The sequence below is a fragment of the Balaenoptera acutorostrata genome, chromosome X (genome assembly GCF_949987535.1).
Source record: "Balaenoptera acutorostrata chromosome X, mBalAcu1.1, whole genome shotgun sequence".
Taxonomy (NCBI): domain Eukaryota; kingdom Metazoa; phylum Chordata; class Mammalia; order Artiodactyla; family Balaenopteridae; genus Balaenoptera; species Balaenoptera acutorostrata.
The window spans coordinates 89,093,804-89,119,503 of NC_080085.1; the positions used below are offsets into that span (position 1 = coordinate 89,093,804).

Sequence of the window (25,700 nt, forward strand, 5' to 3'; positions counted from 1 at the left end):
TGTTGCAGCCCAGGCTAATGGCACTTGGAGGCCATTCAGATGGGGAGCAGAGAAGCTGCCTTGCAGAGTGAAGCAGTGCCCATTGGCCCCTTTCCATTCTCCATGGAATGATGGATTTGGGGGAGCCTAATGACCCGAGGGCTCCAGCACTGTGAACACACGGGACTTAGCCCTACTCTCTGGCCCAACACAGGGAAGTGACACTGAAGACACTCCCGCCACCCCACCCAATGTGCCCCTGAAAAAGTCTGGGCAACGTGTGTCATATAACTTCAGCTCAAAGGCATAGATCTAGTCATCCCGATGCTACCTAGATGCTGTTTCCTCCTTGAATATCTTCAGTTCCTTCTGCCTCAGTCCCTGGCAGACCTTTCTCAAGGTGGGAAACAGTTCATTCAGGTTCCTATTTTCACCTTATATTGGGAAACATTAAAGAAATACTTATGGGCTTAGATATTTTCCCCAGATCCTCCTCTTTCCTGAAAATCTCAGCATCCCGAGAGACCAGCTGAGTTGCTCTGGGAACCCAGCTGAAGCCACCCTTGGCTCTTCTGAGTTGGCCTTCACAGCCCTGGGGGAGGGCTGGCAGCTGCTCAGCAAGGGGGTCTTCTCCTTGGGTGAGGAAGGGGAAGCCACCCTCTAGACTGGAGGAGCATGACCACCCAACACCCTTTCAGGCTGTGACCCTTCTTTCTCTTAGGCTGAATCAGATGAGGTGGCTGATATCCCCCAGCTAGTCAGAAGGCAGATGCAACAGGCCATCCTGAATAGTGGCCCTTTTCTAGTATCCACGGGCTACAGATCAGGAAGTTGGCCACTTTCCACAGAGACAACAGCAAGGCCTTCCTTTGCATAAAACCATTCTTTCTAACTCTGGAAGGTGAACCCAGTCCTCAAACTGAGCTAACTCTTCCTAGGCAACATATACCATGATCCCTTTATCCAGAAACTGTTCAGAGTAGATAGTGGGGGTGGGGGGTGTGGGGGGTGGGCTTGGGGACTTTGAACAGAGTCAGAACCCACTTAGGCAGCTTTCTACCAAAAGGAGCTTTATAACTTAGAACCCTGCAATTGACTTAATTTGCCTAAGTTTATATACATACATACCTATCCTACATATCTACTGTACATCAGTACTCCCCTGGCCTCACTCACACATTAAATTCTAATACCTCTTGAAGTATTAACGTTCTGCCTTGCTCTTTGTTAGTCCCAGCCTCTGGCTGGACAGACAGATGCCTCCTGGCTGCTCCCCTAGGATGTCTCTCCATTCATGTTTGAGGTGAGCTGCCCTCAAGACCAAAGCAAGAGAAGCCTGTGGCCACAGAGGAATCTAACAGGAAGAGTCACTCTGCTCTCTTCATTCATTCCACACCTTGTTCCCTGGAGACGTGGGCCTTGGGTGAATCTTCCTGGGCTCCTCTAAACAATGGTTCAGAGGCCAAAATAGAACAAATCCAAGCTCTACTCACCCCATGCAGAAAGGGAGGAACAAATAGCCAGGCTAAGACACAGAGTACATCCTCTTGCCCCTTCCAGTTTCTAAGTCTGGCTCAGGGCCTTAAAGAAAGTAGCAGTTGCTACCAAGGTCAAGAGGGTGTGAGATGGTTGGGGTGCTCTCTTATAATCAAGCAGTAGGCCAGTGGGTAGAACTGCTGGGGATTTATCTACTGCTGGGCAGGGAAGGCAGTGGCTTGGGTCCAGAAGCCAAGGATTGTCTCCTTCTAGAATCACCAGGGGGCACTAAGCCACAGGTTCAGGGTGTCAGACTTCATCATGACATCTGCCTTAGAGCTCATGAGGTCTCTGGGCAGGAGCACTGGTGATGCATGGCAAGCAGGTGGCAGGTGGGTATCAAACACAGAGCCTGGACATCAGTTACTGGGGTTGGGCACGGGGGAGCTATATTTGTAGGAGCCTAGATTGTAGGTAGGAATAGTATAGAAAAAATTTGCTCTAGGACACAGAGTTCAGGGTCTTTGAGGCATACGCCTGCCTAAGAGAAAGTGGGGGCCCTGCCCTAGGGCTGTGGAGACTTACCTGCTCAGCTGGTAAAGAGGGCAGAGGTTATGAAACAATCTTACCAGGAAAGTCCTGGAAAATCCTTTTCGTAACTGCTACTCCACCCGAGAGATCTTGGGCTGTTGAGGGCCTGTGGCAACCGCAGTGGGCCATGGTAGAGAAGATGTAGATCTCGTTATGTAGGATTTGTGCTATAGGTAGACTGAAGCAGCAAGTCAAGAGTTGAATTCTCAGTAATGGGGTCAAGGACACTTAGTGGTCCTGGGTTTACCTTGATGCCCGAGGTGAGTATATCGCTTGAGGGTCCAGTGATAGTCACTGCAGCATGTGTGGGCAGTTTTCCCTCAGTGAGGTAAACGGGTCTTTGGGCACTGTGAATTCAAATTAAGGTGGGATTTACTGAGATGTGTTGCATGTTGTTAAGCATCTGTCGTGTATCTTGTCTCCTAGAGGTATTGTGTGTGATGCTGCGTAGTTTTTGGCCCCGTACTGGAAGGGTGGTGAAGGGAGTTGCTGGGTAGGCAACCTAATGAAAACCCCTGGCTTGTGGGATTAGCGTCAGTGATAAGGAATGTGTTTGCTGCGGTTGTTGTCAAATAGTATCGGGGAACAGTTAGGATTGATAGGTAATGTATTCTCGACAGAATCTGGTAGAGGCCAAAAAACCATTATGAAGGTGCCTCTGCTTCTAGTGAGAGCAGAGTGGAGTCAGGTTGCGAAGGTCCAGCCACCGCAGGGGGTCTTCCAGGTCCCGACAGAGAGGGGTAAGGGACTGAATAGCACCATGAGTATGGGGTCAGAAGGACCAAGACAACTGATGGTTGCAAGGCACTTTATTTAGAATTTACTGAATCATATATAGACAGAAGAGGAACTCATTATTAGACAATGAACCCATAGAATTGCTTATCGTCTCAGTTCAGTCACCACCATGGACGTCAACAAGTTTACAACAACTATCCTTGAACATTATCTTCCCTTAACCGGGCACACACACAGCCCCCAGCCATAAGGAACAACCAGGACTCTCAGTTCCCTGAGGTGTCCTGGCTTGAGATAGCTTTGCTAATCTCTTTTACATTCCTCAGGCCTGGGAAAAAGAGTGCATTCCAAGTCAAGGGTAAGGGCTTTGCTTTTTGTGAGAGACATACTGTCTCCTCCAGGAGTTACCTCCGGCTAAGACTGCATGCTTCCCACACAGGTTGATTGGGAAATTATTAAGGAAGGCTGACTGGCTGGAAGACATCAGGCTGTTTGTTGTATGGTTCCCTAGAGAGGGTCCTACCCAGGAGGATACGCACCCTTCCCTCCAGAATGGAAAGCCCTTCAAATGCCCATTTCCTTCCAGGCCCAAAGTTTGGAGATATTTCCTTGTAGAGAAACCTGTTTGAGTTTGTTGTACTTTAGGAGCTGGGCTGGCAGGCCATGGTAATGCGAAACCCTGAGGCCAAGCAGAGGCACATCCTGGGAGATGGGTTCCTTCCCGATGAATTTTAATGAATACCCATGATGCTTGAGGTGTGTGTTTGGGATCTGGGCTCCATAGTCAGCTTTGGGCTAGAGCATTCCTTGAAGAGGCATTCTCAATGGCAGACTCACGGCCTCTGAGACCATTTCAGGCCAAGACTCTCATCAAAGTTCCCTTGACATGGGTGACAGATAGCTAAGAAAGTAGCTACCTTAAGATGAACAGTCCTGGAGGAGAAAGTGGGGGCCCTGCCCTAGGGCTGTGGAGACTCACCTGCTCAGCTGGGCAACTCTGTCTCTGGGCCTTCCTGCCAAAATCTGGCCCTGAGAACAAAGGAATACTTCAGCTCCTTCTTGTTCTTTAAACACCAATGACTGTGGGAGAGGGAAAGGCTCAAGGCCAGGGCTCAGCTCCCAGCCTCCATCTCCTCCCACAGCTGCCGCATTTGGGGGGGCACCTGCCCAATGTCCTTGCTGTCCCCAGGGCAGCCTTGAGGCCAGACCGAAGCCTGTGATGCTGCTCGCTGGCTGCAAGGACTGGTCACAAGGATGGGATTTGGGGAAGTGGCAAGGGTGGTGCACAAGTCTAGAAAAGTTTGGGATGAAGGGGCGGGGCTGGGGACAAATTAGTTAACTTTGCCACTCACTGTGGTGCTTTTCCCCTTTCCCTTAAATTCTGCTTTGAAAAGAATAAATTCGTATTTGTTTACTTTGGTTCCTCTGGTTACACTCTTTGACTCTGACACTGCACATCTTTACCTTATTTGGGTGTGAGAGAAGAGGGTGGGGCCAAGAAGCCACAGGAACACTGCAAAACATAGGCCACCAGAAGAGTCCAACACCTACAGGACAAGAAGACACCCCCACTAGCCCCACCCACCACTGTTACCTGGACTGGTCGCCTCTCAAAGCCCCACACAAATTAGCTAGTTATCAGCTCATGGGATGAGCTCTTTATAGCAATGGTTCTTCAACACCATCCTCATCAATCTGAGGAATTTTTCACCAGCCTAAAGCATTAAGAGAAAAATCTGGACAATGCAGTGAGTTTCCATAAAGTTACGTATATTCAATTTAAAAATCTATCCTTTATTCTGAGATTATGGTTATATATTTGGGGGGGGGTGTGTTAAAATGTCCCTGTGAATTGGTGGCGATAGTTTTTTTTTTTAAATGCCATTTTCTGGCAAAATAAAACCCTGTCAGTCCCTCCTCCCCACCACCAATTTTTCTTTCTTCACTGATCTATAACATCCCTGTCCAACAGAAATATAATGTGAGTCACATATGCAATTTTAAATTTTCTAGCGGCCATATTAAAAAGGTAAAAATAAACAGGTGAGATTAATTTTACTAATATTTCGTTTTACCCAATATATGCAAAGTATTATCATTTCAACATGTAATCAGTATAAAACCATTATTGAGATATTTTATATTCTTTCTTTTTTTACTAAGTCTTAGAATTGTCAAGTAAGCTGACAGATTCAACTGGTAAAAAAGAACAGGAAACCCACATACATCCAGGCACTTTATTACTTAGAGACAGCAAAAGCAAGACCAGCAACGGGATCCGTTCCGTGTCGCTGTTGCACAGGATGACACTGAAACAAAAGGGGCCAGATGACATGCAACATGAATGGCAGGACACCATGTTGCTGAGTACCAAAGCCACACCGCTGCTAAGCAGCTCTATGGCCTGCAGCTGGACCCTTTGGGGCAAGGGCAGTGGAGTGGAGAGGCAGGCAGAAAGTCTCATGCTCACCAGAATGAGGGAGGCAGATGAGAAACTGCCCCATGACAGCCTCCCTCAAAACAGGGAGGTGAGTGAGATATGGTCTTGTCTCAAATCCTCGTGAGATTGCCCATCTTCCCAGGTTCCAGGAGGATCACAGGGCATTCTGCCAAGGCTTGGGGCCACCTGCAGTTGAGCCTTGCCTATGTGGAAAGACACACCTCAATTTGGCCTAGCCATGTGTCAAGTGCTCAAAAGCCACACATGGCTAGTGGATACCATATTGGACAGTGCAGTTCTGTAACATGCCAAAGTCTCAATCACTGTGCTATAGAAAAGGAAACCTTCATGATATATTACGTGTGTGTGTTGGGGGGAGGGAGGGAGTCAGGGCGGCAATAAGTCTTGGGTGACTGGAGGGCAGTGGTGAAGCAGTTACCCAGGGTTACACGACGTGGTAGTAGAGGGAACAGAAGGGCACCACAGATACACAAATTTGCTCCTTCCCGTTGTCTTCCTTTCCCCACTGCCTCTCAGCAGAGCTCTGGCTGCTCTTGGGCTACAGTATTGGACAGAGGCTGGACTAAGGCTCTTCTACTTCTCTCACCCCTGGATGCCACCTGTGGTCTATATGCCACTCTCTCCGGCCTCAGTCTCTCCAGCCACGTCCCCAGGGTACTTTTTATGTTTTTGCCACAGTCCTATGCCATCCTTCATCTGGAAAGGTCTATCTTCTTTTCAAACCCTGCCTCTTCCCCCACCTTCTGCCTCTGACAATTCCTTTTCCCTATTCTTTCTTCTCATCTTTTAAATTCTGGGTTTCTGAAAAAAAAAACTTAAAAAAATCTTCTTGGTTTTCAAGCTATCCTCTAACTTTTCTCCTAATCTTGGCTTCATTTTGTTTGTCCATGTCTCTCTCCCTCAGACCCACTTCTTCCCTGCATTTGTCCCCAGCATTCCTTCTGTCTTCATCCCTTCTCCATAGGCCCTGCCCATGCATACTGACTTCCCCTTCTCTGCCCTTGGCTTATTACCTTCAACTTGGAATGAGAGCACTAAAAGTGGCAGAGAAATCTTGCGGGTTCACTTCCTAGAGTGGCACCGACTTCATCAATTGGGACCAGACCTGGGTCTAGCTGGGCTACTTCCAGAAAACCTTCAGATGTCTCTTGGTGATAAGCATTATCACCCTTGATTTCCAAATAAGGACATAGAGGCTCTAAGAGGTGTAGGGACTTGCCCAAGGTAGGTAGCAGAGCCAGGATTCCAATCTTGTGTTCCTTCCACTACAACATAATTCAGTGCAAATATTGGAGCTGCCATTTTTGTTACTTCTCTGTACCTTCTCTCAAAATCCCAATGATGTATGGTGAATATGAGATGATCTGCTTAGTTCATTAGGAGTTATCCTAAGAGCTCTTTAGAAGGATGTCCCAGTGCTGACAGCATCTTCTTTCATTTCCTAACTGCAGAATTTATTGCTTGTCTCACCAGTTTCCTTTTGGATATGAATGTACTTATCATGGGAGCTGTTTAATAAAGTGACAGTAATCCACTTAAGGAATTTATTTATTGCTTAAAGAATACAGACTAGAAAATCTTAACATAGCTAAAAATCACCAAACTGGCCCAGGGTTTTTAAGGAAGTTTTCACAGGCAATACAAGTATCTGTTTATTGTTCGTTTTTTTTTTTTTTTTTTTTTGGCCACGAGGCTTATGGGAGTTCCCAGACGAGGGATTGAACCCAGGCCATGGCAGTGAAAGCCTGGAATCCTAACCACTAGGCAACCAGGGAGCTCCCACAGGTATCTGTTTTTTTCCTAACCTTTTCCGATGGGGGTTAGGAAGAAGAGGCTCAGAATAAGGATAACAACTCAGAATTTCATCTCTGCTCTAACTAGTCCCATAGCTGTCAAATAACAACCAGACACAATCCTAAAACCATTAAGAACAGAACAAAGATAGCAGCAGCAAGAAATCATCCCTGAGCCGGAAAGCAGCCTTTAATGCCTGAACAGAGACAGGATACAACCTAGTATCAACTGCTGCCAGATAGGCACTTAATCACTGTGGCAGGTCCTAGCCCTTGGTAGAAATGGTTTGACTCTATGTTTTAGGAAATATTTGAAACAAACAGAAGAAGAAAAAGCTCAAAATCTATGCAAACCAGCTGTATAGCCTTCAGGTTAGACTGTCTGCCTTTGGCAAGCATGGCTGAATCATCTGAGACACCATAAAAGAAACAATTTAATTCTCAAACTGATAAAGAAAAGCAAAGTCCCATAGTTGAGTTGGGTCTTCAGGTCTACTACTTTTTTATACTTTGTCCCTTTCTACATGGCTACAAACTTCGAATATAACTAGCAAAAAAAAAAATTGTTCAGAGAAACAAATACAAATGATGCAACATAAGGCAATGAAAGGAGAAGAAACAGGCACAATTTTATCTAGTCTTCAATATGGATGGTGAAGCCAAGGTTTGTATGCCAGGCTGAAGGCTCTCCTCAATCCTTCAGAAAACAGTTCCGTTTTTCCCGTAGAGAAATGAGCTGTAGGGAGAGGCAGAAAAACACGAAAAATTAATCTGAAATCTTAAGTTCCATTACTTGATCTAGAATTTACTTATATAAACCAAAAAGAAAGACTGTAATTTGGCATTTATAAGGTTATCTTAGTCTTACAATGTTCCAAAAAACAGTGCCACAGTCAAGAATGCAAACACAATGATGCTGTCCTTTATCATGCCAAACTTATAAAAGGAAGCTTCAAAACTGAATATACTAAAGAAATTAAATATGCTTGCTGTTAAGAATTTGTACTTCTGGGAAGAGTGTACAGAGGTCACAGCTCACTGTAGGGACAAAGGAGGTGGGACCACTGTAGCCATAGTCTAAAACTCAGAAGATAAGGCAGTTGTGATAGCCTCTTGCCCCACTGAACGTACCGTGTCTTTTTTTTTTAAAGTTTTTTTTCCTTCTTTCTTTTTTTTTTTAAGTATTTGTTTATTTATTATTTATGGTTGTGTTGGGTCTTCGTTTCTGCGCGAGGGCTTTCTCTAGTTGTGGCAAGCGGGGGCCACTCTTCATCGCGGTGCGCGGGCCTCTCACCGTCGCAGCCTCTCTTGTTGCTGAGCACAGGCTCCAGACGCACAGGCTCAGCAGTTGTAGCACACGGGCTTAGTTGCTCCACGGCACGTGGGATCTTCCCGGACCAGGGCTCGAACCCGTGTCCCCTGCATTGGCAGGCGGACTCTCAACCACTGTGCCACCAGGGAAGCCCCGCACCGTGTCTTAAACCGAGTCTTAGCTGCTGCTTCCTGCCATGTTGAGACCCTTGAAAACTGGCTCAGAGTCCTAACCAATGACGAGTCTGATGACGTTCTACTTACCCTGATGCTTTCTAAGTCAGAAGCTCTGAACATTTTGTGATGTAAGAGTTAATTTTTTTTATTTACTTGAAATGGCAAAGTGACCAATAACACTCAACTATACTGTCTTTGAGACAAAGATTGTTTTTGAGTATTATTCAATTTAGCTCACCCCATATCAGTGTGGATTTTCATTTTGTGGAATGACAGGAATGGAGCATTACAAAATGATCCTGTGCTGGACATGAGCTACCAAACTGCTATAATTGCTAGCTGTAGTAATTGTGAGCATCTTTTCACTAAGATGCTGACCACGATTACGACCACTGACTTCTCCAGTTCTTTCTCCTTTACGGGTGCTTTCTCCTCCCACCACCTCCTAAAGGGAGGTTTATCCTTAGGTTCAGACTTCTTGCTGAACAGTCAACCTGGCTAACTCATCTATCCCCACAGCTTCAGTGATCATTTCTATGCATGAGGCACTCTCCGATCTCCCATTTTAAAAAGTGCTTCCAACTCAACTCATCATCTTCTCCATCCCCCACCCCCCAAGAATCCTCTTCAAGTTGTCTTCATTCCTGTTAGTGGCTCACCATTTTCCAGTCACCCAGGCTCTGCACTACTCTTTGTTCACTTTTTGTCCTGGAAATCCAATCAATTTTTAAGTTCTGATTCCTTCTATCACTTGTATCTTCCTCTAGTATTTCCCCCCTCCAATTTCTCCTATATACTGCTGGCAGAGAAAACTTCCTGAGTTACTCCCCAGGTGAAAAAGCTTTTAGGGCTTATTATGACCTACACCAAAAATCTAAACTCTTAAGCCTGGCATCACCACCTCTGAGCCATTGTGAATGCTACTTTTTATACAGAATGCCTTCATTTCTCTATCTCTTTATTAGAACCTTACCCACCTCTTAAGGCCCCAAACACCATCTCTCTATGAAGCTTCCCCTAATCTCCATGGAGAAAAGTGAGCTCTCATTCCTTTAAATTCCTATCCCTCTCATGTATTTCTCCCCAACTGGAGGCAGAGACTGTGTCATAAGCATTTTGTAGTTCCCTGTGGAACCTAGCTTTAAGTAGGTGCCCAATAAATCTATGTTGAATAAATGAGCTAACATAAAGGGTTCTGAGTGAATAAAGTTTACAGCTATAGTTCTATGTTGAAAATAGCACTCCCCCAATACTAACTATTTACATGGAGGAAAACAAAGATGTTTAGTGGGTGCTAAGGCAATCCTGGCATTAACTGTTCACGTGTCTGTTTATAAGCAGTACTTGGATGAGTGATGTGCTGAGGGGAAGGGAATATACAGAACATAAGAATTCTCCTGGCCTTGTTTGTATGGGGATGAGCATGGGGGATGGCATCACTACCTTAAGAGCTCTATGCTTGGGAATTCCCTGGCGGTCCAGTGGTTAGGACTCCGCACTTTCACTGCTGAAGGTGCGGGTTCCCGCAAGATGTGCGGCGCGGGCCCCCCGAAAAAAAGCCCCATGCTAAGTCCATCCTCATAATACGACCTCCAGTCTCCTTAAAACTGTTACCCTACCCTCAACAGTATAGGGCTGGAACCAGCATACATTTCTATACCGCTACTTGACCCTCATTTATCCCACACTGCCCTCTTTTCTTTTCACTCTGCTCACTCTCTTGTGGCTTTAAATAATAGTCTTTCAAGTTAGAAATCTGGCATACATCCTTAACGCTCCTTTCTCCTTCAACACCCAGTAATTGGCCCAATTCCCATCAATTCTACCTTTAAAATACATTCTCTCATATATAAATGTTCAAAACAGCATTATTCATGATAACCAAAAAGTGGAAACAACCCAAATGTCGACTGATGGATGAATGGATAAACAAAAATGTTGTATATCTGTACAATGGAATATTATTCAGCCATAAAGTGGAATAAAGTACTGATACATTCCACAACATGGGCTTAACCTTGAAAACATTATGCCAAGTGAAAGAAGCCAGACACAACAGACCTTGTAGTATATGTTTCCTTTTTATATGAATAACCGGAATAGGCCAAGTAGGCTAGTGGTTGCCTAGAACTGGGTGGGGGTACAGGTTTCTCTTTTGGGTGATAAAAATGTAAAATTGATTGTGGTGACGGTTGCACAATTCTGTGAATATACTAAAAGTCATTGAATTGTACACTTTAAATGGGTGAATTGTATGGTATATGAATTATATCCCAATAAAGCCATTATAAAACATTCTTATTGCAGTTAAATATATATATATATTCTTTCCAAATGAAATAATGCCATTTGCAGCAACATGGATGGACCTAGAGATTATCATATTAGGTGCAGTAAGTCAGAGAAAAACAAATATCATGATATCACTTACATATGGAATCTAAAAAAATGATACAAATGAACTTATTTACAAAACAGAAATAGACTCACAGACATAGAAAACAAACTTATGGTTACCAAAGGGGATAGCAGGAGGGGGGAGGGGAGATAAATTAGGAGTTTGGGATTAATATATATACACTACTATATATAAAATAGATTAAAAATAAACAACATGGACCAACTGTATAGCACAGGGAAGTATACTCAATATCTTGTAGTAACCTATAATGGAAAAGAATCTGAAAAAGAATATACACACACACACACACACACACACACACACACATACATATATATATAACTGAATCACTTTGCTGTACACTTGAAACTAACACAACATTGTAAATTAACGATATTTCAATAAAAAAAGAAAAACTATTTATTCTTTCCATCTCCATTGCCACCTCCTTATTTCAAGTTACCATCACCTTTTATTAGACGACCCCACAGCCTCCTAACTGGCCTCCCTGCTACTAGTCCTGCCCTCTCACAATCCATTCTCCAGATAATAATCAAAGTGATCTTTAAAACTTCTAAATTAGGGGCTTCCCTGGTGGCGCAGTGGTTAAGAATCTGCCTGCCAATGCAGGGGCACGGGTTCGAGCCCTGGTCTGGGAAGATCCCACATGCTGAGGAGCAACTAAGCCCACGCACCACAACTACTGAGCCTGTGCTCTAGAGCCCGCAAGCCACAACTACTGAGCCCACGTGCCACAATTACTGAAGCCCACGTGCCTAGAGCCCATGCTCTGCAACAAGAGAAGCCACTGCAATGAGAAGCCCGTGCACCGCAACGAAGAGTAGTCCCTGCTCGCCACAACTAGAGAAAGCCCGCATGCAGCAACGAAGACCCAATGCAATTAAAAATAAATAAATTAAATACATATATATATTAAAAAAACTTCTAAATTAAATGTGACTCTCCTGCTTAAAGCTCTCCAAGGGCTCCCCATTGCACTTAAGACTAAAACCCATCCTCCTTATCATGGACTGCAAGGGACCATACAATATGGCCTCTGCCTACTTCTCCAACCTTACGTTGTCACTCTCTTCCTCGCTTTAAATACTGCAGAGGTTCTCAAAGAGGCCAAGCTCTTTTCCGATGTGGGACCTGGCATACGCTCCACCCAAGAAGCTCTCCATACACTTTTTGCCTGGACTTTTCCTTCAGGTCTCTTAAGTATCATTTCCTTAGAAAGGCTGATTATGATCTCCCCAATTTAATTCAGGACTCTATTCAGATAGCACCACTGACTCTTTCTCCTTCACAGCACTTCTTTATGATTTGCACCTTTATATTTGTATGATAATTTGTTTGCTGTTGATCTTCCCTGCTAGACTGTTAGCTCCATGAGGACAAGTATTGTATGTGTCGTCTTATTCAACACTGTGTGTACATCCAGTGCTTTCCACTTAATAGACATTCAATATCTGCTGAATGAATGAATTTTCACAAAGACTTTGTTCCAACCTGCTACCCTCATTTACAAGATTTGGCCACTACTGTTCCTGTGAAAAGAACAGCCAGAAATGAGATTGGGGGGGTGGGGTTCTTTGCATCAAATGTTTTCTGGTTGATGTGAAAACACACTTCTCACCTGCTCATTTTTTTGTTTTTCCTGTAGCTTAAGCTGCTCCAGCACAGGCTGTAAATGATTCTGGAAAACAAATTATATAAAAGATGAATGCTGAGTCTCAAAGTAAAAGAGAACCAAGAGAGACAAAGAGTTTGGCAAATAATTTGATAAGTAAGAAAACTGTCAGTCGTAACAAAAGAGTACTTTTAAAAAAGGATTTAGAAAAAGAATGTCTCTATGTGTATAACTGAGTCACTTTGCACAGCAGAGATTGGCACAACATTGTATATCAACTCTACTTCAATAAAAACACATTTTAAAAAGGATTTAGAGTATAAAAACTACACTCTCCAACTGCAGGGCCATTTGATTTGATTTTATACACCCTACACGGCATTTTTTTTTCTTGCCCTAAAACAAAGAGTTAGAATGCCTTCATGTTACCTTTTTCTAGTTTAGCACAAATCCTTTGACTGTGGTGACCTACTTAAAGAGCTGGCTTGGAATCTGGTGCTGACTCCTTCATTTCCTGCACTAGGTCAGAATATTACCATTCTTAACTAGTACTGCACACGACAACAGTCATAATACCATATATCTGTATCTTTCAAAGTATGTCCACATCTATTATCTAACTTGGTTATTCTGAAGGACAACACTCTAAATAAGTATAGTTCTGTGTCAAGTTGCTCCCCTTCGATGACAACAGCTCTACAGAAAAAGAAATCTGGCAAGGAATTCTCCAGATGCTTCAGAATTTCCCTCACTATAAAAAGGGAAGCAAACATGGCCTAAACATACATTTTCCTTTTGCTGATATGTGTAGTAATAAAATATGTATTAGTGTGTATTAATAAAAATAAAGCATGATATTAATTTTTGTTCAAGCAGGCATCATAAAATTTTTAAATTAATTTAGTTTCTCTTTCATTGTAATGAATACATTTTGGTACAGAGCAACAGGGTTCAATCTATGCCCTACCACTTACTGTGGTCCTTGGCAAGTTACTTAATCTCTTTGAATTTCAATTTCTTATCTATAAAACGGGAATAGTGACAGCACCTATATTTCAGGGATGTCAGGATGAAATGAGATAATACACGTAAAATGCTTAGCTCTGTACATGCCTTTCACATAGTTAAATGTTCAATATTGGCAATTATTATCTCAAGTCTCCTGGACCCCTCCCAAAAATGCTTATATAAGATGATCAAAATTACTCAGGTAAAAGGAAATAGGGCTATCTTTTATTAGGGGTACCTAAGAGGTTGTTCAGGTTCATGAATGAACCAGAATGCTGCACAGAGATGACATGAGTGGAAACACAAAGATGGGATTTTGAAAGTAAGATATCCGGATATATTTATACCAGCCAACAAGAATTTACCTTGAGCATTAGGTTTTCCACTTTCATAATGAGCTCCTTCTGTCTTTGTCCTTTGCGCTGAACCTCTTGGAGCTTTTTCTCCACATAATGAGTCTGCTTCTGAATTTCCATGACTAACAGAGATAGACAAAAACTTCATGTACCTAAACATGGCCTAAACTAGTGGACCAAGATCCAAATCAACTAAAACTCCACTACGCATCTGAGCAATAATTTCTCAAACTTAACTTTGCAACTAACACGTGTTTAGAGTCAGTCTTTAGTACTGCCACCCACTCTGCCCCACCCCTTTGTTTTTCCCTAACTTACCCATTGAGCTGCTTGCCTCCTTTGCCTCATACTGGCCAGATTCAATGAACTTGGCCTGTGGCTCACTTTCCATATACACTTCATAACGATCTTCCTCCTCTTTCTTGTCTTCATCCTCATCATCATAGTCATCCTCTCCCTCTTCATCTTCCTCCTTATCATCCTCAACTTCATCACGGTTACTGCTAGAGTCATTGACCATCTCCCGAAATGCACCATATTCTATGGGTTTTAAGCAAAAGGAAGGTGAAACCATCTGAAGCTTTTCAAATGACTCCCACTCCAGCTGCAATTATACTCCCCCTCAAGTTTACTGGGCAACCAATGAATTTTAAAAATAATTTTTCTCACAGGAAGATTATTCCCTTTATAAAACAAGGACAGGAAAGGCAAAACACTGTAACATTCATTCATGTATTCAATGATCAAAATATTCAGAGAATCCAAGGGCCCACAGGAATTTAGAATAGCAGGGATGGATGGGATATTAGAACCCCAATCTAAAACCCCTAAACTTGTGGGACCAATACGAGGAGAGGAGGGCAAAGGCATCCTTTTTCTGTGATTGGCCTGTGAGTTTACGGAGAATGGTCCTACACACAGTCAACACCTGCCCTCTCTGAAGCTCCTGCTTTGCCTTTATTAATGCACCTGGTGAGGTATGACGCTGCTTATAGCCACTCATTTCTGAGGCTATCTCAAAGCCTGGAATGAAGCCTTGACTTTCTATTTCCTCGGTTTCACCTTCAGCAACGACCTCCCATCCTGAAAGGAGAGGCAGTCAAGGAAAAAGCAGAAAGAAAGCAGAAGGCAAACTTGAAAGAGAAGAGGCTCTCTGGCTGAAAGTGCTATTTAATTTAGTCCAACTTCAGGCCATTTGTATCTGGATTCCTAGTATAGAAAAGTGCCTTATACTGAATTACGCAAGTAAATAATTTCTATTACATGAATGTACTGTTCCTAGCTAGAAAGTAACATTTCCAAAAATCATAAGTTCTGTACATTAACATCAGCACACAAATATCAGAAATGAGAGCTTGTCACCAAGTGCATTTGGGGTGTAACAGACTACACAGAAAATATTTAGTATAAAAGGATACGGACACTGACAGCTTCAGTATCTGAGCACAGCAGTCTTTTCACTTGCTTCTCCACATCAGGAGAGTCAACGTGCTGAACCAAAGTTGGAGAAGGAATACCAGTAACATCACTTAACACCCTGTGTCTTGCAGAAATGTCCTCTTCCTACATACAAATGAATTCAAATAATTAGGCCTCTTTAAGATACATCCAATCAAATTTCTACTTTAAACAATGCTATTTATGAAGGAAACTTTGATCAGGGTCTATATTTTTATACAGTAAGCTTATTTTTTCCCAATCGAATTACTTGAGACATTTAATCTTTTCGATCTGCAACTCTATATTAAAGACCTCCTCAGAGGCACGACCCTTAAGCCTCAGTTGTTAATTATTTGCGCTGACCCACACTGGCAAAGAACTATAATTTTTTTGTTACTTGGAAGTAATTTGGTTTAAAGATCCAAATTCCCAGATTCCACTTCTCCACATCTTTATTATTAGACAGTTTCCTATAAAAACTGGGTCTTAGCCACATATTCTCCCTTAAATCCAGTTTTAGACAATTATCTCCACAGCAACCAATTCATCATGCCACAAATAGAAATTAGAACTTTGAGGGGGAATAAGTAATTGCAAACAACTGCTGGTAAGAGTGAACCCTGGCTTCCAAGAAATGGTTTTTAAAAATAAATATCACAGAAAAGAAGCAGATTAAAATACACAAGGTCACTGATCAAATTGTATCTTTTGCTCTAGGAGTCGTCAGACATTAAACAATGAATTCATTTTTCAGTGAATCAAATTCAGTGTATGTGTATGGGAGCGGGGGTTACAGGTTAGAAGGAAGGCTTGAAAGTAATCTTTATGATTTTTTGATTTGTTTGAAATTAAAGAGCTGTGAAATAAAACACAGCATAGGTTAACAATAAAGTTATATTACGATTCGTCTACCTCAGGAGAGCTGACTTCTTCAATTTGTTTGAAATCAGGGACCTATGAAATAAAACACAACAAACAATGAAGTTATATTATAATTGTTCTACTTTACTAAAGCTTAAAGAGTTCTAGAATCATTCTTAATGTAGTTTTATATTTAGTAGGCACTCAATGAATGCTGTTGACTGACAGTATAAAGCCAAAGCAACCATGTTCATAGATTAAACATAGTAAAGCTATTGATCTATAGGTTTAATGCAATTCCTATCAAAATTCCAACAAGGTTTTCTACAGACATAGACAAACTTACTCTAAAATGTATATGGAAAGTTACAGACTCTAGAATGGGTACAACAATCTTGAATAAAAAATAAAGTGAGATCAGTCTTCCTGATTTCAAGGCTTATTACAAAGCTACACTGTGGAATCGGTGATCAGCACAGATTAATGGAACCCAGAAAAAAAACTCACACAAATACGCCCAACTTATTTTTTACAAAGGTGCAGAAGCAATACAATGGACAAAGGGTTGCCTTTTTAACAAATGGTGCTGGAACAATTGGACATGCAAAGGGGAAAAAAAAAAAAGAACAACCTTGAACTAACCCTCAAACCTTTTACAAAAATTAACTCAAAAATAGATTGCAGACTTAAATTAAATGTAAAACTTTTAAAAGATAGTTAGGAGAAGTCTTCAGAATCTGGGCTAGGCAAACAGTTCTTATACTTGACATGAAAAACAAGATCCTTAAAAGGAGAAATCAATAAATTGGACTTCATCAAACAAAAAAACTTTTGCTCTTTGACAGACCCCGTGAAGAACATAAAAAGACAAGTTACAGACTGGGAGAAAATATTTGCAAACCACATATCTGAAAACTAGTATTTGGAATATAAAAAAGAACTCTCAAAACTCAACAATAAAAACAATCCATTTAGAAAATGGGCAAAAGGCATGAACAGACACTTCACTGAACTGGACATATAGATGGCAAACAAGCACATGAGAAGATGCTCAACATCTTTAGCCATCAGGGAAATGCAAATTAATACCACAATGAGATCACTACACATCTATCAGAATGGCTAAAATAAAAAATAGTGACAACACCTAATGCTGGTGCAAATGTAGAGAAATTGGATCACACGTACATTTCTGGGGCAAATGTAAAATGGTGCAGCCACTTGGAAAACACTATGGGTAGTTTCTTATAAAACTAAACATGCAACATACCTAGTAATTGCACTCCTGGGCATTTATGTCAAGGAAATGAATACTTACGTTCACACAAAAACCTGCTGGCAGCTTTATTTATAATGGTCAAAAAATGGAAACAGCCAAGATGTCCTTCTATGAGTGAACAATTAAGCAAACTGTGGTACATTCATAACAGGGCATACCACTCAGCAATACAAAGGAAGGAACTATTGATACATGCAACAATCCACATGGACCTTAAAGGAATTAATCTGAGTGAAAAAAAAAGCCAGTCTCAAGTGTTATACTTTATATCATTCCATTTATACCACATTCTCAAAATAACAAAATTATAGAGATGGAGAACAAATTAGTGATTAGCAGGGGTTAGAGTCTGGTGGTTTGGGGTGAGGAGGAGATGGGTGTGGCTTTAAAAGGGCAATATGAGGGATCCTGGTGGTGACAATACTGTTCAGTATCTTGACTGCGTGGGTGGATACACCAACGTACACATGGGATAAAATTGCATAGAACTAAACACACGCACACACATACACAGGAGTAAGTAAAACTGGAGCAATTTGAATAAGATTAGTGAATAGTAACAATGTCAATTTCCTATTTGTGATATTGTACTATAGTTTTGCAAATGTTACAATGGGAAGAACTGGGTAAAGGGTACACAGTATCTCTTTTCTATTGCTTACAACTGCATGTGAATCTACAATTATTTCAAAATAAAAAATTTAATTAAAAAAGAAGCCAAGGCATAGTACTCCTGTAGTTTGCCCAGGGTTCTACAAGTCTGAGGTAAGGTTAGAAATACAACCACAATTCCCAATTCTCAGGTTCTGGACGGGTTCACTTTAAAACAAGATTTTGCAGTTGGAAACTTTTAAAAGCGTTAGCAGAAGTTTCAAGTTCATGACACATCTAGATCCCTAAGTGACTACCTTATAACTTCAAGGGTCAAGTCTGTTTTTGTTCGTTACATATTTCCAATTGTTAGCACACAGTGCCTGGCATACTGCTCATACTCAACAAATGTTTATTGCACATATAAATGACTGAACAAATGAATACCCAACGGACTGTCTCCCTTCCCCCCCATTCATAATCCTCTTCCAATCCAACCAGTAGACACAGAAATAGCATGCCACTAACCTTTTTTGTTGCTTTGCAGAAACTTCTCTTCCTGACATTCCTAAGTGGTGGAGTAACTAAAATAAATTCAACATGGTGAAATATATATATGACTGATGGTAGTCACGTATCTATCTGAATTTGATAAGGTCATGCTCTAAGCCACTGGCTCATGACATGACTCGTTCCTTTAAGAGTGTCTGGATGCCTACTGAACCAAATACCTAAGTGTGGTAACAGATCCCTGGCTCACAAGTAATTAGGATCCAGCAGATAAATGTAGTTAGACAGAATGAGCAAGGGACTGATGACTTACTGCCATGCTTCCAGACATATTTTTTCTGTCTCTCCTTTTCACTTTTCCTGATTGCTTTATGATCAGTAGAGGTAACCAGTTCTTCAGGATGAGAGTGGACACCACCATCAGCAGTGCACACAAGCATCTGCATTTAACAAAGACAAAGAAGTTGACTGTGGCCACAAATCTTGGGTTAGTAATGGATGATGATCATTCTTACCACCAGAAATCCTGGAGCACAAAAGTAAGGAGAATGCTACTTGGCATTTCCAGAAAACCAAGTATTACATACACTCATATGCATTCTCTCTCTATCTCGGCAGCACAGCATATGGACTCTGAGGTTGTTGTTGTTTTTTTAGCTCCAGTGCTTACCACTGCAGAAGGAATGTGTTGAAAACAAGATATATCTTAGCATTTTGATTTATAAAGGAAACAAAAAATCAACAGTAGAGATGATGAGTAAGATCCAATGTAAACCTCCAGAGTTAACAGCACACTGCTTTAACAGGAATTTCAGACGAAGATCCCAGATGCTCATATTTTTCAAATAATGAAAGGCACTATAAATGGCAAACAGGAGGCTCTGAAAGCTATTTGGATAAAATAAAGTAGTGAAAAGTGATGGATCAAACACCAAACCAGAACATGACATTGTATTCCTGTGCAATTGAGCTGGAAATTAGAAATGACAAGCAGGTGAAAGGAGAATTGAAAGAAAGAAAAGGAGGGAGAAAGGAAATCCTTGAAGGATGTGTGCGCGAGTAGATTAAGAAAACTTGTCCATACCTGGGAAATATCTGCCGTTTTAAAAAAGGTTTTTTTATCCAGAGTTTTCAGGCTTTCAATAACACAAGGCAAATCAACCAGCTTAGCAGGTAGTGAGACACCTTCAAACCCAACAACTGCATGACGTCCACCAGCTGAACAGAAGTAGAAAAGATTAAGGCTGACATCTTCCCAATGTACTCTCAAGACTCCTGGGGTTTGAATAATGAAGACTTATGGGGGACAGATGAGTCTTTCATTGAAACTTACTATTTCTCACAATGCCAGAATTGTGTACACAATTAGTAACTTCCCACAGCAAAGAAGGCAGAGTATATGAAGCTCTTTTTTTTCTAGTTTATGTCATTCCATCAAAAGTAGCTAAGTTTCTTGGTCATGGTTGTGAACTAAAGTGAATGAAGTGGTAACTGTTTCATTCTCATCTTGAAAGGCCAACTCCATTCATTCAAACCCATTCGTTTGGACACCATTAGGAGCATTCGATCATGTCATTGTACATGGGTGTTTTCAAAGGGTTGGGTAAGGGGAGGGTTGACTCTAGAATAGTACTAATAAGTCTCAAGTTATAATCTCTAGTTAGTTTCACAAAGATAAAATTCTACACAATAGCCAGAGAGAGAGAGAGAGAGAGAGAGTCAGCCATATACTGACAACTCTGAATCCTGCCCAGATGTCTTAAACATGAATGTCTCTTGATACAAAAGGATTCAAGTGTAATCTTCTAATATTAAGTGAAAAAATAAAGATGCAGAACTATGTTTGACATGATCCTTTTTGTGTAAATTATCTTTAAAAATATAGAGAGATTATTTATATGTTGGTATTATGCATAAAAGTTTTGTCTATAAGGAAACACAAGGAGAAAAGGCCAATATTAGTTATCTTTGGCATTGAGGTTGAGGCACTGTGAAGGAGAGTTTCACTTCTCCTTTTGAACCTTTCTGTTTTATTTGAATTTTCTAGCCATGCATTTGTATTCCTTTTTTTTAAAGCGTCAATAAGGGCTACCAGAGTGCTGGGATTATGGGCCATTTAAAATTGTATTCTTCATATACTTCTCTGTATTTAAAAATCTAATAAGTATTATTTAAAAGAGATAAAGATATGTCACTTTTGTAAACAAAGAATAGTACATCCACCTGTCATTCCCCTGGACAGTCAGAAATCACAAAAGTTTCATATAGGAGACAATCAGCAGTATGCAAATCCCACAGTTGACCTCCAAGTTCTTCCTTATACACACCATGATAATTACCTCAAGTTGTATAAGTTCTACTTCCTTTCCTCTTAAAAGGAAGAGATGGAAGTGACTGAAGCCTCTCTTTGAGTCCATCAAGACGGAGACCACATTCTATTCTTTGTCACATCCTTGGTATCTAGTATTGTGCCTGGCACATAGCAATCCCTTAATAAATTACTGTTCGATGTACGGTGAATGGATATTAACTACTTACAAAGTAAGTCAATTTTCAGTTTATCCTTCATGGCAGCACTTCCAGAACGTGCTATCTTCCTGACGGTAGAAACATGTTCCTAAAAAGGAGGTAGATTGAAAAATCAGAAGGATGAATTGTCTACTTAGCAGCTAATAGAACAGATATGTCAGAGACAGTCCTCCCTTAAATAGAACCTTAAACTTCCCAAACGTTAGGAACAATGCCATGTACCATGAGATACTGTGCACTGGGTAAGTCAAGTTAGGATGAGGTTGACTCTAATCTCATTGTTGTCTTTCAGTAGTTACAGATAATGCCTTCTCCTAGCTGTACATTCCTGTTTCTCACTGTTACCCTTCAAGTTGTAGTTGCTAACGGAAGGCTTAGCTGCAGTTTACTGGCTATATTAATTAACCTTAATTGGGGAAATACCTTTCTGAAGCCCATCCTTAATATACCTTTCTTAGACTAAATAATACTTAAATATAGGTATCAATAGGGGAAGAGACCCTAACACAATGCTGAAATGAGCTTCAACAGCCTTGCATGATGATGAATTTGAGGAGACAGTGCTAACCCCTCCATTGCCCCTTTTGAGGTGACAGAAAGGAACTCTCTTTTAGAAGAGTCTTTTCTTGGCTGTCCAGTGAGCAAGGCTGTTGGCATCTGTGATAAGTGACTGAATCTATCATTGTCCCACCTGTTTGCCAGGAAATCAACCCACACAGTAGGTGGCATGTGCAGGACAAAAGAAATGCTGCTTAAAAGAGTACACGCTAGGATAGGATTGCTAAATAGAACACAACTCCTGGGAAACAAATGTTCTTGGTTTTTATAGCCTACGTTAAATAAACAGAAATGCTACAGAATACAAGCAGAGCTAATACTTATGCACTGAAGATATTTGGCCTCAGATACAAGGGTTTCTTACCAGAGGCAGACGCAGTATAAACTGGTCCTCAAGTTCGCAAGGAGGTTCATCCTGGCTTCTACTCATCTCTTCTTTTTGAATTCACGAAAACAAAAACAAAACCAACAGAAAGTTACCAAAAACTGCTCTTGGTCCCTCTACTGACCACTTCTGGTAGTACTGGTTAAATTATACAATATCTTGCTGATAACCCTCACTGGAATGATGTGTGTACAGCTTCAAAACACTTTTTTTGACATAACTTGATTATTTATAAAGTCACCTTATCTCCCCTCCCATATGTGCAGATTTTCCAACGTTAATACTAATTACATGATAACAAATGAAGTAAGAGCTGTTACACATGATTTAGTCTTCTTGATATTCTTAGACTCTCCGGTAAAGGATTAACTCATCAATACAGTGGTGACTACCAAAGAAAGCAAGCTACATACCTCTGCAGAGAAGACTGCCAACCAAAGGCCAAAATCAACCCAAAAAAACCACTGGCAGAAATGCTCTATGATGATTTGAAGGAAACAGAGCTTAATTTTCAGTATTTCACCTTAATGATCAATAAAATGGCACGAATTAAACAGTCTGTATGAGAGCAGGCAGCTTTTTATGACTCTAAAGCCAACATCAACAGCTCCAAGCTACCTCGGGGAAAAGTTAGGAGTCCCAGTCTTATGGCTGGGCTATCTATATAAGTACATCTAACTTCATGGAATAGACTCATTTCTGAAGGGATGATAATGAAAAAACGTAAAATCTAATTTGATTTATTCATCACTAACATTTACTACATGCACTCCATGTGCCAGGCTCTACATTGAGGTCTATTATTTCATTTAATCCTCACAACCACCACTTATGTGAAATACCTCTAAAAGCCATTTGAAGGAATCCTACGATGAATCCATATATATACATATATATATATATATGTATGTATATGCACACACACATACATATACACACATATATATATAAAATGCACCTTCTGTAAAGTGAATAATCTCCAAGTTGATCTTCATTTTTTCACCTTATTTTCCATCTATTAGGGATATATCTGTAGTGGCTTGCATTTTGAGTTTTAGGGCCCACACTACTTCTGAGGAAATTTTTTCTCAAAAATGGAAAAAAGGGCACTTCGCTGGTGGTGCAGTGGTTAAGAATCTGCCTGCCAATGCGGAGGATGTGGGTTTAAGCCCTGGTCCAGGAAGATCCCACATGCCGTGGAGCAACTAAGCCCATGTGCCACAACTACTGAGCCTGCGCTCTAGAGCCCGCGAGCCACAACTACTGAGGCCCACGCACCTGGAGCCTGTGCTCCTCAACAGGAGAGGCCACCATAATAAGAGGACTTCGCACTGCAGCGAGGAGTGGTCCCCACTCGCCGTAACTAAAAAGAAGGCCCGCGCGCAGCAGTGAAGACCCAGAGCAGCTATAAATAAATAAATAAATAAACAAATAAAGAAATAAATGGAAAAAAGCAGTGTACATATATGAAAACTGACAAAGTTTTCTTATGTTCTAAGGACACTATGCTATACACCAAGCTATAAAATCTTATAATTTAAGTTAGATGAAAAGCTCCAGATAATGTATAGCTCCTAATACTCTGTAAACCATTAATTGAGTTCTGAGTTTTGAATTCGAATCTCACTTAAAAGCACTGGAACCTTTTTTAAAAACGCATACAAGTAAATATAACAAAAAAGAAGCAGACTCACAGATATACAGAACAAACTAGTGGTTACCAGTGGAGAAAGGGAAGGGAGAGGGGAAATGTAGGGGTAGAGGATTAAGAGGTACAAACTATTAGGTATAAAATAAGCTACAAGGATATACAACATGGGGAATATAGCCAATATTTTATAATAACAATAAACAGAGCATAACCTTTAAAATTGTGAATCACTGTATTGTACACCTGTAACTTATATAATATTGTACATCAACTATACTTCAATTAAAAAAATTGGAAAAAGTGGGGGGAGGACAAAGAATATTTAGCACTACCAGTTAAAATAGAGAAAAGGAAAAACAAACAAACAAAACCTCATACAAGTGAGTCTGAGACCCTATTACAGGTAAATCATTCATCAGTTATGATTTCAGTCCTTTAGGCTGACTTCAGAAACTACCAGAAAGGCATAGAAAGCACAAGAGAAATCAGGAGTGAAAAATCAGACACCCAGGATGGGAGGGCGGGTGGGGGGGGAGAGAGAGAAAAAGAGAAAGGGAGAAAAAGAGACAGACTGATTATTTGTGATAGCCATTTCTCTCCTTTTCCTGCTTCATACAGTTATACACACACACACACACACACACACACACACACACACACACAAATACAAAAACTAAATGTAAAGTTAAGGGGGAAAATTAATTAAAATAAAGTAAATTGAATAAAAAATCTTGGGACTGGGTACATTGCCTAACATAAGAGTAACAAACATTTAAGGTTGGGAGCAGAAATACTGATTTGAAGAACTAGCTGCTAAGCAAGATTTTATCAGATCAGTAGTAACTTTTAGATTTCTCAGCAGAATTAAGACTAAGGCATTTTGTTCATTTCAGTGCCTTTCTGGCAACTCCTCTCTTATGAAAGAAAGAATGTAAGAACTGGAACCATTTCAGAGAAGGTAGACACCCCTGGTAGAAATGAGTTTTAATGATTTTTTAGATTTGCTATCTGCATTTATACAATGAACTGGTTGCATCATATTTCTTTTAAGAAAAGCCATCCACATTTTTCCAGCAAGCACTCTTTGATACCTAATTAAATTAACAGGACCGCACTCCACCATTCACCGCCCCCACCCAGCCAGCTCCATCTCACTTCATCGGAATTAGAATTGGAATCAGAATTATAACTAAATGGAGGGCGCCTGACCACAAGCTCCCAGCAGCACAAGTCAGCACAAAACTAAACTGGTAGTTTCTCAAGTTCATAGCTGCTAGCTGCAGTTTGGCGGCAATGACCACTCCCTCCTTATCCCAGGTGCACTAAGCTCCCAAGGGAAGACCGCAGCCCTAGGCTTTGATCCCATTTCCCTAGAAAACCTCCTACCAGGCCAAGGGGCCCTAAGCCTTCGCGCCACCCCAGGTGGGCTGGGAAGGGAAGAGCAGCGCGCAGCCCTTGGCGCCAACGAGGCGCCAAGAGCCCTCTGACCGCCGGACTCACACGCTCCTCAGCCGACTCGCGCCGGGACGGCCTCTCTGTACAGGGTGGTTCCAGACGGAGCGAGTGCGCTCCGGGCGGCGGGCGGACTGTGTGGCGACAAGTAGGAGCCTCCCGCGCTACCCCTCCCCCACGCTTCCGCCACCGCGGAGAGGCGGATGGCCTCGGGGCGGCGGCCAGCTTGCCATGTGCCCGGGCGGTAGACTCGAAGGGTGCTGATTGTGGCCGCTCAAGGACCTCGCGGAGCAAGGCTTCAGAACAAATACCCTTTACACAGGAACGACCCTTGGGACGGCCACGGGAGTTTTACCAGCACACAGTGATAACTGTAAAAGGAGTGGCAGAATCGGTTGCTCCGCAAATCCATTAGGTTGGACTGATTTGTTCCTTGGTGTACTTGTCACCTCACCTGGTGACAACTACACCACCGCGCAAACCCATTAAATAACTAGAATCCGCGCCCAAACTAATTAGC

At 41.5% G+C, this 25,700-nt stretch overlaps 1 protein-coding gene across 3 annotated transcripts; it reads right to left on the reverse strand.

Moving 5' to 3' along the window:
- Nucleotides 1-6,817: 6,817 nt before the first annotated feature.
- Nucleotides 6,818-25,357, reverse strand: TAF7L (TATA-box binding protein associated factor 7 like). Of its 3 annotated transcripts, none has more exons than XM_007181441.2 (13): nucleotides 25,229-25,357; nucleotides 22,057-22,124; nucleotides 21,144-21,222; nucleotides 19,690-19,823; nucleotides 18,919-19,045; nucleotides 18,624-18,679; nucleotides 16,277-16,318; nucleotides 15,343-15,487; nucleotides 14,894-15,007; nucleotides 14,243-14,464; nucleotides 13,934-14,046; nucleotides 12,567-12,626; nucleotides 6,818-7,774 (listed from the first exon to the last, which is right to left on the reverse strand). In XM_007181441.2, the coding sequence occupies exons 2-13, from the start codon at nucleotides 22,120-22,122 to the stop codon at nucleotides 7,730-7,732; spliced, it is 1,203 nt and encodes a 400-aa protein (XP_007181503.2). In that variant the 5' UTR covers nucleotides 22,123-22,124; nucleotides 25,229-25,357; the 3' UTR covers nucleotides 6,818-7,729. The 3 variants fall into 3 exon arrangements, with proteins under 3 accessions (XP_007181503.2, XP_057394331.1, XP_057394330.1); XM_057538348.1 differs by having other exon boundaries at nucleotides 22,057-22,127; nucleotides 25,115-25,321; XM_057538347.1 differs by having other exon boundaries at nucleotides 22,057-22,127; nucleotides 25,229-25,313.
- Between the last annotated feature and the right edge of the window lie 343 nt (nucleotides 25,358-25,700).

Excerpts from the sequence above, each read along its gene's own strand:
- TAF7L (XM_007181441.2), bottom strand. The coding sequence starts at position 22,122 with ATGAGTAGAAGCCAGGATGAACCTCCTTGCGAACTTGAGGACCAGTTT. Across the intron at positions 18,680-18,918 it reads ATATGTCTGGAAGCATGGCA|TTACTCCACCACTTAGGAAT; the intron begins GTAAGTCATCAG and ends AATTTATTTTAG. Across the intron at positions 14,047-14,242 it reads GGAGGCAAGCAGCTCAATGG|TCATGGAAATTCAGAAGCAG; the intron begins GTAAGTTAGGGA and ends TATCTCTGTTAG.